Below are 14,101 nucleotides of genomic sequence, written 5' to 3'. Positions count from 1 at the left end.
CTTGGTTTATGAACTGAATAGTATCTCTGATCCATTACAGACCCATTCTGAATACATTCCAGAAAAGGAGATCCAGAACCAGCTCCAGATCATTGAGAAGGAGCTGGACTACCTGGAGCAGCAGGGCGTGGAGCTGGAGAAGCAGCTGCGGAGCTGTGATGGAGGTGAGAGCGTTTCCATTTTCCTTAGTCACAAGGAAGGGACTGGGACATACAGCGAATATTTCATCATAGTCTCATTAAGTGGGTCATTGCTAGAAGTGGCCTAAAAGACTCCCCAGCAGTGGTGTAGCTAGGGATTCAGCTCAGGGGGGCGAAACATCTGAGCGGCCCCCCAACCAGGTAACCGTGATACCTACAGTGGTGCAGACTAATCGTGGGTATTGTGGAACCTCAGCAGATGACCCTGATATTACCACTATATGGTAATTATCTAGTGGTAGATATCTATCCTGCATGTGTGCGTGCATGCTGGAGCGGCTGCATGTGTGCGTGCATGCTAGAGCGGCTGCGTGTGTGCGTGCATGCTAGAGCGGCTGCGTGTGTGTGCGCGTGCATGCTGGAGCGGCTGCGTGTGTGCGTGCATGCTGGAGCGGCTGCATGTGTGCGTGCATGCTGGAGCGGCTGCGTGTGTGCGTGCATGCTGGAGCGGCTGCGTGTGTGCGTGCATGCTGGAGCGGCTGCATGTGTGCGTGCATGCTGGAGCGGCTGCGTGTGTGCGTGCATGCTGGAGCGGCTGCGTGTGTGCGTGCATGCTAGAGCGGCTGCGTGTGTGCGTGCATGCTGGAGCGGCTGCATGTGTGCGTGCATGCTGGAGCGGCTGCATGTGTGTGCGCGTGCATGCTGGAGCGGCTGCGTGTGTGTGCGCGTGCGTGCTGGAGCGGCTGTGTGCGTGTGTGTGTGTGTGTGTGTGTGCGTGTGTGCTGGAGCAGCCGCGTGTGTGCGTGCTGGACCACTTTACCATTTATTTCATATCTGGCTTCCGACAAAGCTGAGCGCAGCACTCAGCAGCCTCATAGGGAATGTATGGAGCAGCAGTGGAACATGGAGATAAGTGCCCCGTTTTGCTGATTAGTGTGGGTTAAACCCCTAGCAGGGCATAAGTATTCTCTAGTGATGAGCAAGCACTACCATGCTCAGGTGCTCGGTACTCGTAACTAGTGATGAGCGGGCACTACCATGCTCAGGTGCTCAGTACTGGTAACTAGTGATGAGCGGGCACTACCATGCTCAGGTGCTCAGTACTGGTAACTAGTGATGAGCGGGCACTACCATGCTCAGGTTCTCAGTACTCGTAACTAGTGATGAGCGAGCACTACCATGCTCAGGTGCTCAGTACTCGTAACTAGTGATGAGGGAGCACTACCATGCTCAGGTGCTCAGTACTCGTAACTAGTGATGAGTGGGCACTACCATGCTCAGGTGCTCAGTACTCGTAACTAGTTATGAGCGGACACTACCATGCTCGAGTGCTCAGTACTGGTAACTAGTGATGAGCGGGCACTGCCATGCTCAGGTGCTCAGTACTCGTAACTAGTGATGAGCGGGCACTACCATGCTCGGGTGCTCAGTACTCGTAACTAGTGATGAGCGGGCACTACCATGCTCAGGTGCTCAGTACTCGTAACTAGTTATGAGCGGACACTACCATGCTTGAGTGCTCAGTACTGGTAACTAGTGATGAGCGGGCACTGCCATGCTCAGGTGCTCAGTACTGGTAACTAGTGATGAGCGGGCACTACCATGCTCAGGTGCTCAGTGCTCGTAACTAGTGATGAGCGGGCACTACCATGCTCAGGTGCTCAGTACTGGTAACTAGTGATGAGTGGGCACTACCATGCTCAGGTGCTCAGTACTGGTAACTAGTGATGAGCGGGCACTACCATGCTCAGGTTCTCAGTACTCGTAACTAGTGATGAGCGAGCACTACCATGCTCAGGTGCTCAGTACTCGTAACTAGTGATGAGGGAGCACTACCATGCTCAGGTGCTCAGTACTTGTAACTAGTGATGAGCGGGCACTACCATGCTCGGGTGCTCAGTACTGGTAACTAGTGATGAGCGGGCACTACCATGCTCGGGTGCTCAGTACTGGTGACTAGTGATGAGCGGGCACTACCATGCTCAGGTGCTCAGTACTCGTAACTAATGATGAGCGGGCACTACCATGCTCAGGTGCTCTGTACTGGTAACTAATGATGAGCGGGCACTACCATGCTCGGGTGCTCTGTACTGGTAACTAGTGATGAGCGGGCACTACCATGCTCAGGTGCTCTGTACTGGTAACTAGTGATGAGCGGGCACTACCATGCTCAGGTGCTCTGTACTGGTAACTAATGATGAGCGGGAACTACCATGCTCGGGTGCTCTGTACTGGTAACTAGTGATGAGCGGGCACTACCATGCTCGGGTGCTCTGTACTGGTAACTAATGATGAGCGGGCACTACCATGCTCGGGTGCTCAGTACTGGTAACTAGTGATGAGCGGGCACTACCATGCTCAGGTGCTCTGTACTGGTAACTAATGATGAGCGGGCACTACCATGCTCAGGTGCTCTGTACTGGTAACTAATGATGAGCGGGCACTACCATGCTCGGGTGCTCTGTACTGGTAACTAGTGATGAGTGGGCACTACCATGCTCGGGTGCTCTGTACTGGTAACTAATGATGAGCGGGCACTACCATGCTCGGGTGCTCAGTACTCGTAACTAGTGATGAGTGGGCACTACCATGCTCAGGTGCTCTGTACTCGTAACTAGTGATGAGCGAGCACTACCATGCTCAGGTGGATAAATGAGAACATCATTCTTTGAAGGGCTCATCTGATGAAATGTAAGCCTTACACTGCCCCCCTTGTCATGCAGATGAATCGGAGGACTCGCTTATGGTGGACTGGTTCAAGCTGATCCACGAGAAGCAGCTTCTGCTGAGACAGGAGTCCGAGCTGAATTACATGTGAGTACCGGGCGGATGTGGACACGCCGTAGTGCTGTGCACTGTAGGATGTGTCGTATGGAGGAGCGGGCTTCGGACCTGGTTGTAGTGCCCCTGTAGGCGGTAATACTAGGTGTACACATACTGTGCTGCAGCCGGGCTCCACACAGGGGAGGCCTATTACAGCAACACCCCTGATGGTGACAGCACGGCTTTTTGCACTGCACAGCACCATGTTGGCCCATAGGGGGCATGATATGGATTTTGGGTATCTCATACGGTGGGGTGCGATCTCCCCAGGCATTTGGTTGTGGATAGTGAGGGGGTAGGGGACCCTATACCACATTAATCAGGGCCAGTATCACCATTGCATGATATATAGTCACATTTCTGCACAGTCCTATGTAATAAATATGGAGAGGGTGACCTGCACCATTGCATTGTGCCCTGCGCTGGCGATGAGTGGGCGGGGGAGGGTGGTGTGTGCGTTGGCAGAGGCCAGGCTTGGTAAACAAGCACTGATTGAATGATAGCAGCTTGGCCGCCTTTGAACGTTTACACGTAAGTACACCGGCTCCTAATGGGTTTTGTCAATGTGTTCCCAGATCCAAACAGCAGGCTCTGGAGAGCGAACAGCAGGACGTGGCCACCGAGCTCCGCAACCTCATGAGCAAGCCAGGTGAGAAAAGAAAGTGCAAGTCACCCTTAAGATTGCCCCAAGGTGCGTGAGTCACGAGGGTAAGCGATTGTCTGACGGCTGGAGATGAGCAGGAAATCCCCGGGGCCTAACACCGGCCTGATCTGTACCGGAGACACACCATAGAAAGGAATGGAGAGCGAAGGAGCGGCCACGGGGACACGGGGGCGGCCGCGGGGACACAACGGCTGAAGGAATAGGGGCCGGTGTCCCACACCTACTGCCTATCCTCCGCAGCTGTTTGAGCTACACAGAAGGATCAGCGATCTGTACTATACAGTCTATGATTCTATTGGTCTCTGTTATCAGCCACTGGGCCCCTGTGCAAGAAACATATTTGTATCCACCCATACTTCTAATCTATCAAATTCACAAGCCACTCTTTTAAGGGGACAGGCGTCTTTATCGGGTGTATGGATCGGGCTCAGGAGCTGAGCATGCTGTATACACAGCGGGAGCCGGCCTCCTGCAGCAGTGATCAGAGCAAGCATATGGTATATGGGCCCCTGTTTGGCCATCTTACAATGTAGACCACTTTATTGTTTAACGCCTTAATTACGTAGGACGTATTCGTACATAATTTTCGGGTGTATGGAGCAGGCTCAGGAGCTGAGCATGATGTATATGTAGCAGGAACCGACCTCCTGCAGCAGTGACCAGAGCAAAAATATGGTATGTGGGCCTCTGTTTGGCCATCTTAGAGGAGGGACCGCTTTATTTTTTTAACTCCTTCCTTGCATAGAACTTACTATTATATCATGTTCAGGTGTATGGCGCGGGGTCAGGAGCTGAGCATGCTCTGATCACTGCTGCAGGAGACAGGTAACTGCTGTGTATAGAGCAAAAATATGGTATATGGACCGATGTTTGGTCCTCTTACAAAAGAGACCACTTTTTTCTTTAACCCTTTTCTTACATAGAGGACGTACTATTATGTCATTTTCAGGTGTATGAAGTGGGCTCAGGAGCTGAGCATGCTCTATACACAGCAGGAACCGGCCTCCTGCAGCAGTGATCAGAGCAAAAATATGGTATACGGGCCCCTGTTTGGCCATCTTGGAGGAGAGATTGTTTATTTAACCCCTTCCTTACATAGGATGTACTATTTATATCATGTTCGGGTGTATGGAGTGGGCTCAGGAGCTGAGCATGCTCTATACACAGCAGGAACTGGCCTCCTTCAGCAGTGATCAGAGCAAAAATATATAGGCCCCTATTTGGTTATATTAGACAGGAGACAGCTTTATTCTTTAACCCCTTCCTTACATAGAACGTACTATTATGTAATTTTCAGGTGTATGGAACGGACTCAGGAGCTGAGCATGCTCTATACAGAGCAGGAATCTGCCTCCTGCAGCAGTGATCAGAGCAAAACTATGGTATATGGACCCATATTTGGCCATCTTGGAGGAGAGACTGCTTTTATTCTTTAACCCCTTCCTTACATAGGATGTACTATTATTTCATGTTCGGGTGTATGGAGTGGGCTCAGGAGCTGAGCATGCTCTATACAGAGCAGAAACCTGCCTACAGCAGCAGTGATCAGAGCAAACTCTGATAGCTGCTGTTTAACCATTTAGATTCCACTGTTAATCACAAACTGCATGTGAATCGGAGCCCATCGGTTCCTGCTACGGTCTTGCAGGTTGCTGATGAAGGTTTTTGATGCTGCCATCATGATCCTTCTGTGAAGGCCGGACTGTGACTGAACTTCATAGGGGAGTGTCGTTTTCACCACATTTCGGGCAGCCCGGTGACTCAGTGGTTAGCACGTTTTGATCATTTTTTTACTTTCCTTATTCTCAGACAATCTGAAATCTGAAAGGGAAAAGGCCAAAGAGAAGGAACTTCTGGATAAGTACCTGATTATAGTCAACGGCCGGAGTGAGATTATTGAATGCCTGGATGAAGACCGGATACGGTAAGACGATATGCTGTGTATCGTCACTTATAGAGGAGATTATTCAGGATTAGAGACAGCGCCACTCTTGGGTAAAGGTTGTGCTGGGTATTGCTACTCGGCTTCATTGAAGTGAGTGGGTCAGAGCTGCAATACCACATACAACCTGTGGATAGGTGTGGTGCTATTTCTGCAAGGAGTCCCCCATTATCTATAGAGCAGTGGCTGACCTACAGAAACCTCTCCATTAACCCCATTCACTTCAATGAGTGAAATTGGGGAACATACAGCGTAAGTCCGGGTTGAGAGAGGCGTATTTCACGGTCCGTATACAGACCACAATTCCTGGACTGACCGCGGCAGCCTTGTAGATGCCTAGTAGACTGCCTGGTAGACCCTCTGTCAGTCTGGGTATAGCGGTCTGTATATGGACCATGCAATGTACCCCCCAGTACATAATTTGGGTGGGGCTGTGTGACCATCCTATGTGTATGGAGGCCTAAATCCTCCTTCAGTACAAGATTTTGGAGGAACAAAAGGATCAGACATGTTGAATTTCACTGCCCAATCCATTTGTTGCTGACTATCCCATTTATTCCAGAACACATGCATGCTCGGCTAAACTGAGAGTTCATGTGTATGTAGAGAATCATTGGGAGATCAGACGACTGAAGCGTTTCCAACAGCTATTCAAAGTGTAAGGGCACCCAAAGACCAGCAGAGACGTTCTCTGTTCCACCCGGGAACACCCAAAATAGCATTAAAATCTCACCTTGTGTCAGCGACATCAATGTGAATAAGGACCGAGAAGGACAGGGCCCAACTGCCGTTATCGGTCTATGGGAAGCTATATAGATGACGTGCCTAGCTCAGAGGTAAGGATCATGTCCCATTTGTACAGAGTACAAAAAAAAACAACAAAAAACGAACCCCCCCCCAAAAAAAAGCCTAAGTTGGTACATGGCTCAGTGGTTAGCACTGCAGTTCTTGTGGGGACTCAGTGGTTAGCACTGCAGTCTTGTGGGGGCTCAGTGGTTAGCAATGCAGTCTTGTGGGGACTCAGTGGTTAGCAATGCAGTCTTGTGGGGACTCAGTGGTTAGCAATGCAGTCTTGTGGTGACTCAGTGGTTAGCACTGCAGTCTTGTGGGGACTCAGTGGTTAGCAATGCAGTCTTGTGGGGGCTCAGTGGTTAGCAATGCAGTCTTGTGGGGACTCAGTGGTTAGCACTGCAGTCTTGTGGGGACTCAGTGGTTAGCACTGCAGTCTTGTGGGGACTCAGTGGTTAGCACTGCAGTCTTTTGGTGACTCAGTGGTTAGCACTGCAGTCTTGTGGGGACTCAGTGGTTAGCACTGCAGTCTTGTGGGGACTCAGTGGTTAGCAATGCAGTCTTGTGGGGACTCAGTGGTTAGCAATGCAGTCTTGTGGGGACTCAGTGGTTAGCACTGCAGTCTTGTGGGGACTCAGTGGTTAGCACTGCAGTTCTTGTGGGGACTCAGTGGTTAGCAATGCAGTCTTGTGGGGGCTCAGTGGTTAGCAATGCAGTCTTGTGGGGACTCAGTGGTTAGCAATTCAGTCTTGTGGTGACTCAGTGGTTAGCACTGCAGTCTTGTGGTGACTCAGTGGTTAGCACTGCAGTCTTGTGGGGACTCAGTGGTTAGCACTGCAGTCTTGTGGGGACTCAGTGGTTAGCACTGCAGTTCTTGTGGGGACTCAGTGGTTAGCAAGCAGTCTTGTGGGGACTCAGTGGTTAGCAATGCAGTCTTGTGGGGACTCAGTGGTTAGCAATTCAGTCTTGTGGGGACTCAGTGGTTAGCACTGCAGTCTTGTGGGGGCTCGGTGGTTAGCACTGCAGTCTTGTGGGGGCTCGGTGGTTAGCACTGCAGTCTTGTGGGGGCTCATTGGTTAGCACTGCAGTCTTGTGGGGGCTCAGTGGTTAGCACTGCAGTCTTGCAGCGCTGGGGTCCTGGGTTCAAATCCCACCAAGGACACCATCTGCAAGGAGTTTGTATGTTCTCCCCGTGTTTGCGTAGGTTTCCTCCAACACTCTAAAAACATACAGATAAGGAATTTAGATTGTGAGCCCCAATGGGGACAGTGTTGCCAATGTATGTAAAGCGCTGCGGAATATGTTAGCGCTATATAAAAAAAAAAAAGATTTAATGGGAGCAAATTCACAAACCATACATTGTTGGTAAATATGGTTGGGGGAGTTAAGGGGGTATCCCCATCTTCAAGCTCCTATTCCAATATGTATTAGGTGTAATAATAATAATATTAGCAAATACCTTCAATTAGAAATGTAGTATAGTTCTCCTGATTAGCTATGTTGCTTACCTCATGTGCAGGGCATTGCAGGACCTTAGGTATTCATGGTTATGACCACTCCTATAGTGACAGTTAAGTATCTATGGTTATGACAACAAGAAAATAAGTAACTGTCACTTTCTGCATGTTCCTAATCATACCGACGTTCCTGCAATGCCCTGCACATGAGGTAAGTGACATGGCTAATCAGGAGAACTATACTACATTTGTAATTGGAAGTATTTGCTAATAATAATATTACACCTACTACATATTGGGCTATGATTTTGGAGATGGCAATACCCCTATAAACCTTCCAAATGGAAATTTAAGGGGGACAAACAAACACTATGCCCTTCTGGATAGTGTTCTATTTGTTTACTATACACCAAAAGAATGGCCTATTTTATTCTTGAACCCCCTTCATGATGCTTGACATACATGTATGTCGCATATGAGGTGTATGTGTATGGCGCGGGATCAGCAGCCGAGCCCGCTCTAGACAAGAAAGGTGTCAACTGTGTTATACAGCCAGCATCTGTGTCTAACAGCAGCGACCAGAACTAGCTCCAATCACTTCTGCTCTGCCGATTGCTTCATCAGTCCGTGCCACGATATTGAGGGGCAAGTAGGTTGCCAATGTTGCTACCATCTTTATAGGAGATTGTACTTTATTTTATATACTTCAATACTCTGATACTGAAGCAAAATTGAAGAAAAATATTTTTTAAAAAATATGCAAAAAATTAAATAATTAAATATATATATATTTAATATATTTAATATATATATATATATATATATATATATATATATATATATATATATATATATATATATATAATATATTTTTTATGGCTATATAATTATATATTTTGTATAGTTTATTATGTCATCAACTGGGAAAAGAGTGATTCTGATGTTTATATTTTATTATTATTATTATTATTATTATTATTATTATATATATATATATATATATATATAATATATATATAATATATATATATGTACACACACAATATATATATATATATATATATATATATATATATATATATAATATATATTAGTGCGTGTTTGTGTATATATAAATATATATATTATAATAAAATATAAACATCAGAATCACTCTCTTCCCAGTTGATGACATAATAATAAACTATAAAATATATAATTATATAACTATAAAATAAATAATTAGTAATGCTTGGTCTGTAAAAGTGCGATCTGTAAAAATATAAAATCATATAGCGAAAATTTTCTATATTTTAGTTAGGCCACTCCCTCCAAAAATTTCAATAAAAATAGATGAAAACGCCTCATGTCCCCCAAATAGGTCCATGATTTTGGCACACAAAAGAAGCGAGCCTTCATACAGCGCTACTGAAAAAGAAAAATACAAAATAAAAAAATAAGAGTTAAGGCTCTCCGAAAAAGAAAAAAAAAGACGAAATAATTAAGTCGTGGGGTTGGGAAAGGGTTAATTCCCCCCCCTTTCCCCCCCCTCCCCCGTTTCGTTTCCTGCTCTATAACGCTCAATCTGTTCCTGATTTCGGGCCATTAAAGCAGCTGTAAATGTATCCTCCTTCCTCATGGTTGTTATAGGCTGGCGTCATTATAAACCAGTACAAGAGAACGTGACCCGTAAAACCAGTAACACCAGATGCCTAAAAATAGTGAGGCCTCGGTTATATATACATTAATAGTTATCCCAGCCCTACAGCTATTATATAGCACTTATGCTGACTTTTCTTCATTAAAGTCTACTCCAGAGATCTCTGTGAAATTTGCAAATTTAGAAAATTAAAGTATAAATGATAAAAAGTCAAAAATAGAAAAAAAAAAATCTAAAGTTTAATAATAGAGAAAGGAAACCACAGAGAAAAGCAAAGAGATAGTCAATGATTAGAAAAAAAGAAAATGTTTCCAAAATCAGCGCCACTCTTGTCAATAGGCTGCGTGTGGTCTTGCAGCTCAGCCTCAATTACTATGTGACTGCAGCATAAAGAGGGACAAGGGGCTCCTATATTGCCCCTTACTCTAGGGGACCCTAGGCTAGCCGTAACCTTTGGATTACCCCTGATTGTGGAGATGCCAGAGCCCTGCGCCTTACTAGTCTTCTGACCAGAACTAAACTGCCCCCCCCCCCCCCCGCACCTCCTTAGCAGGAGTGTGATGGCAACACAGGTAAAGACGGGCAGGTACAAACCAAAGCTCAGAGACACTGCAAGCTCACAATAACAAACAATAAGAAACAAAGGAGAAAAGCAAGAGCAAGAAGGCAGCAACGAAAGGACAACAAGGTTGGCATCACAACCGCTTACAACAGTCCCACTGAGAACACCTCCCCAGACCAGTATAGAGAAGCTATAGCTGGCATTAAATGAAGTGTCCAGCCAGAATATATAGGAGGGGAGTGAATGTGACAGTCTCCTTTTATCACATGCTGTGGGGAGGCAAACAAGCAGCTAAAGATGGATTAACTCTTGCTAGCCTATCAACTACAGGTCTGTGAGTCAACGCCAGAGTCTGCTTGAGCTGATCAGACAGCAGAGAAGTTAGCAGCGTGCCATAATCTGTAGTCTAAACCGACTCTCATGGCGGCTTCAGGATCTATGATGTTTGTAACGCCTCCTTGTGACACTATGGACATTAGTTGCGCTGTTTCTTGGTAATCCTCTGAGGATCACTGATCCGATTGGATGAATAGTTGTTAGATTTGGGGTGAAAATATGCCTTCTTTCATACCACAGAGCCATTCATTGGGATATACAGTAGGTCCTGCTAAACATGGCGTCCAGTAACCCTTTAATGGCTAGTTAGTATCTGTCTGGAAGTATTTTGTATTCTTGCCATTATTCTTACTTACAATATCGTCTACTACAGGGAGAAGGAGGAGGATGAAATGATGGAGAATATGATCCGAAAACATTCTGGTAAGTTTACTACACACCTATGGCTGATTATATTTATTGAGCTTTCCTATAAAAAGCAAACTATAAAGGGTTAATAGACACCAGCACTCAATTTTAATAATAATGTGGTAATTTTATATGTATACAGTGTGTGTGTGTGCGTGTGTGTGTGTGTGTGTGTATATGTACGTATATATGTATGTATATATGTGTGTGTGTATATATATATAATATATATATATAATATAATTATTTATATATATATTATTTATATATATATTATTTATATATATATTATTTATATATATGTCTGTCTGTCTGTCTGTCAGACACAGACAGACAGACAGACACAGACAGACAGTCTGTCTGTCTGTGTCTGTCTGTCTGTCTGTCTTGCTCCAAAATTGTGTCATCGTGACAGTGTCGTTAGAGTGACAACTGTCGGATTGGCTGCAGGGCTCGGCCTGGCCCCACCCCGCCCCCCCTCTCCCACGGATTGGCCGCTTGCCCCGTCCTGGCCCCTCCCCCCGCATGGATTAGCCGCTCGCCCCGGCCCTCCGCACGCATCGCCCGCTCCAGCGTACACCGGCTCCCAGTACGCATACGCTGCGGTCAATAATGAAGTGTCATGCAGCGGTGAAAGAGTTAAAGACACTGCAAGACACTTCATTATAGGCAGCGGGCACCCCCAGAAGAGAGAAGAAAGAAGACCCCGCAGTCATACTCACCAGACGCCGACCGGGAGCAGGTGAGCGCATCAAGGTCCTGCAGCGGCGGAACACACACACACGCACACACATAAGAACAGAGACACACACATCAGATCACACTCACTCACTCTCACACACACCTCACACACACATCAGATCGCATCCACACACTCACAACATCCAGTGATATCGCTTACTTCTCGGCGGCGATACTGTGCGTGCAGTGACCTTCCAGGACCTGCCGGAGGATCACATGGCCGGAAGCATGTGGTATCTCCGGATGTTGTGAGTGTGTGAGCGGGTATGTGCGATATCGTCAGTGTGTGTGTGCGTGTATGCAATCGGATGTGTGTGTGTGCGTGTATGCAATCGGATGTGTGTGTGTGCGTGTATGCAATCGGATGTGTGTGTGTGCGTGTATGCGATCGGATGTGTGTGTATGCGTGTATGCAATCGGATGTGTGTGTATGCGATCGGATGTGTGTGTGCGTGTATGCGATCGGATGTGTGTGTGTGCGTGTATGCGATCGGATGTGTGTGTGTGCGTGTATGCGATCGGATGTGTGTGCGTGTGGGCGATCGGATGTGTGTGTGTGCGTGTATGCGATCGGATGTGTGTGCGTGTGGGCGATCGGATGTGTGTGTGTGCGTGTATGCGATCGGATGTGTGTGTGTGTGTGTATGCGATCGGATGTGTGTGTGTGTGTGTGTGTGTGTATGCGATCGGATGTGTGTGTGTGTGTGTGTGTGTGTGTGTATGCGATCGGATGTGTGTGTGTGCGTGTGGGCGATCGGATGTGTGTGTGTGTGCGTGTATGCGATCGTGTGTGTGTGTGTGTGTGTGTGCGTGTGTGTGCGATCGGGTGTGTGCGTGTGTTCTGATGTGTGAGTGTATGCGATCGGATCTGTGAGTGTCAGCAGAAGGCAGAGGAGCACGGCGTGCAGCACAGCTGCTGGGACCGCCCACCGGAGGGCACAGGGAGAAGTGGGGTGTGAGTGTATGCAATCAGATGTGTGCATGTATACTGTCTGATGGGGAGTGCGCAGCATGGGGGATGGAGCACGATGGGGGGTGCGCAGCATGGGGGATGGAGCACGATGGGGGGTGCGCAGCATGGGGGATGGAGCACGATGGGGGGTGCGCAGCATGGGGGATGGAGCACGATGTGGAGTGAGCAGCATGGGGAATGGAGCACGGTGGGGAGTGCGCAGCATGGGGGATGGAGCACGATGGGAGTGCGCAGCATGGGGGATGGAACACGATGGGGGGTGCGCAGCATGCGGGGTGCGCAGCATGGGGGATGGAGCACGATGGGGGGTGCGCAGCATGGGGGATGGAGCACGATGGGGGTGCGCAGCATGGGGGATGGAGCACGATGGGGGGTGCGCAGCATGGGGGATGGAGCACGATGGGGGGGTGCGCAGCATGGGGGATAGAGCACGATTGGGAGTACGCAGCATGGGGGATGGAGCACGATGGGGAGTGCGCAGCATGGGGGATGGAGCACGATGGAGAGTGTGCAGCATGGGGGATGGACCACGATGGGGAGTCCGCAGCATGGGGGATGGAGCACGATGGGGAGTGCGCAGTATGAGGGATGGAGCACGATGGGGAGTGCGCAGCATGGGTGATGGAGCACGATGGGGAGTGCGCAGCATGGGGGATGGAGTACGATGGGGAGTGCGCAGCATGGGGGATGGAGCCCGATGGGGAGTGCGCAGCATGGGGATGGAGCCCGATGGGGAGTGCGCAGCATGGGGGATGGAGCACGATGGGGAGTGCGCAGCATGGGGGATGGAGCACGATGGGGAGTGCGCAGCATGGGGGATGGAGCACGATGGGGGGGTGCGCAGCATGGGGGATGGAGCACGATGGGGGGTGCGTAGCATAGGGGATGGAGCACGATGGGGGGTGCACACCTCCCCCCAAAACACACACAGTGCCACACGCGCACCGCACAACACACCACACACACACTGGGAACCACAAACACCACCCTACACAGACACCCACACACAGACAATGCCGTACACACACAACACCCAACACACAAACACCGCGGCATACACAAATATACGCACATACCGCACAACACACACATTGCACAAAACATACCTCCCCCCAAAACACACACACTCCACACCCACACAAACCGTGCAACACACACAGCACCACACACACAGAATGCTACAGACACACAGCGCTCCACAAACAACGCAACACACACATCGCAACACACAAACACCGCTCTCACACCCCCCCCCCACACACACACACACACACACACACACACACTTTCCTTTCTTTTCCTTTTCTTTTCCCTTTTTCCCTTTCTCCTATTCCCTGTTGATAGCACAGGAAACTGCCCCTTATATTGATCTGAACTCATTGGCAGAGCTGACCTGAGCCTAAGGGACCGTCTCTCTAAACGACGTACCAGCGATTCCGACCACGATATGACCTGGTCAGGATTGCTGGAGCGTCGCTACATGGTCGCTGGTGAGCTGTCAATCAGGCAGATCTCACCAGCGACCAATGACCAGCCCCCAGCCAGCAGCGACGCGTGGAAACGATGCTGCGCTTGGTAACCAAGGTACATATCGGGTAACTAAGCAAAATGCTTTGCTTGGTTACCT

The 14,101-nt window shown here is 48.6% G+C and overlaps 1 protein-coding gene across 1 annotated transcript in view; it reads left to right on the top strand.

The window, feature by feature from the left end:
- MICALL2 (MICAL like 2) overlaps window positions 1–14,101 on the top strand; it is a 70,667-nt gene that overhangs the window by 54,808 nt on the left and 1,758 nt on the right. The window contains exons 13-17 of the mRNA XM_075318102.1: window positions 41–164; window positions 2,864–2,954; window positions 3,539–3,612; window positions 5,437–5,551; window positions 10,726–10,775. Of these exons, the coding sequence (XP_075174217.1) occupies window positions 41–164; window positions 2,864–2,954; window positions 3,539–3,612; window positions 5,437–5,551; window positions 10,726–10,775 (454 nt within the window). The remainder of the gene's footprint in view (window positions 1–40; window positions 165–2,863; window positions 2,955–3,538; window positions 3,613–5,436; window positions 5,552–10,725; window positions 10,776–14,101) is intronic.

This window comes from Anomaloglossus baeobatrachus, chromosome 7 (genome assembly GCF_048569485.1).
Source record: "Anomaloglossus baeobatrachus isolate aAnoBae1 chromosome 7, aAnoBae1.hap1, whole genome shotgun sequence".
Taxonomy (NCBI): Eukaryota; Metazoa; Chordata; class Amphibia; order Anura; family Aromobatidae; genus Anomaloglossus; species Anomaloglossus baeobatrachus.
The sequence above is the reverse complement of the archived record's forward strand: the minus strand, read 5'-3'. Positions and strand labels throughout refer to the sequence as shown.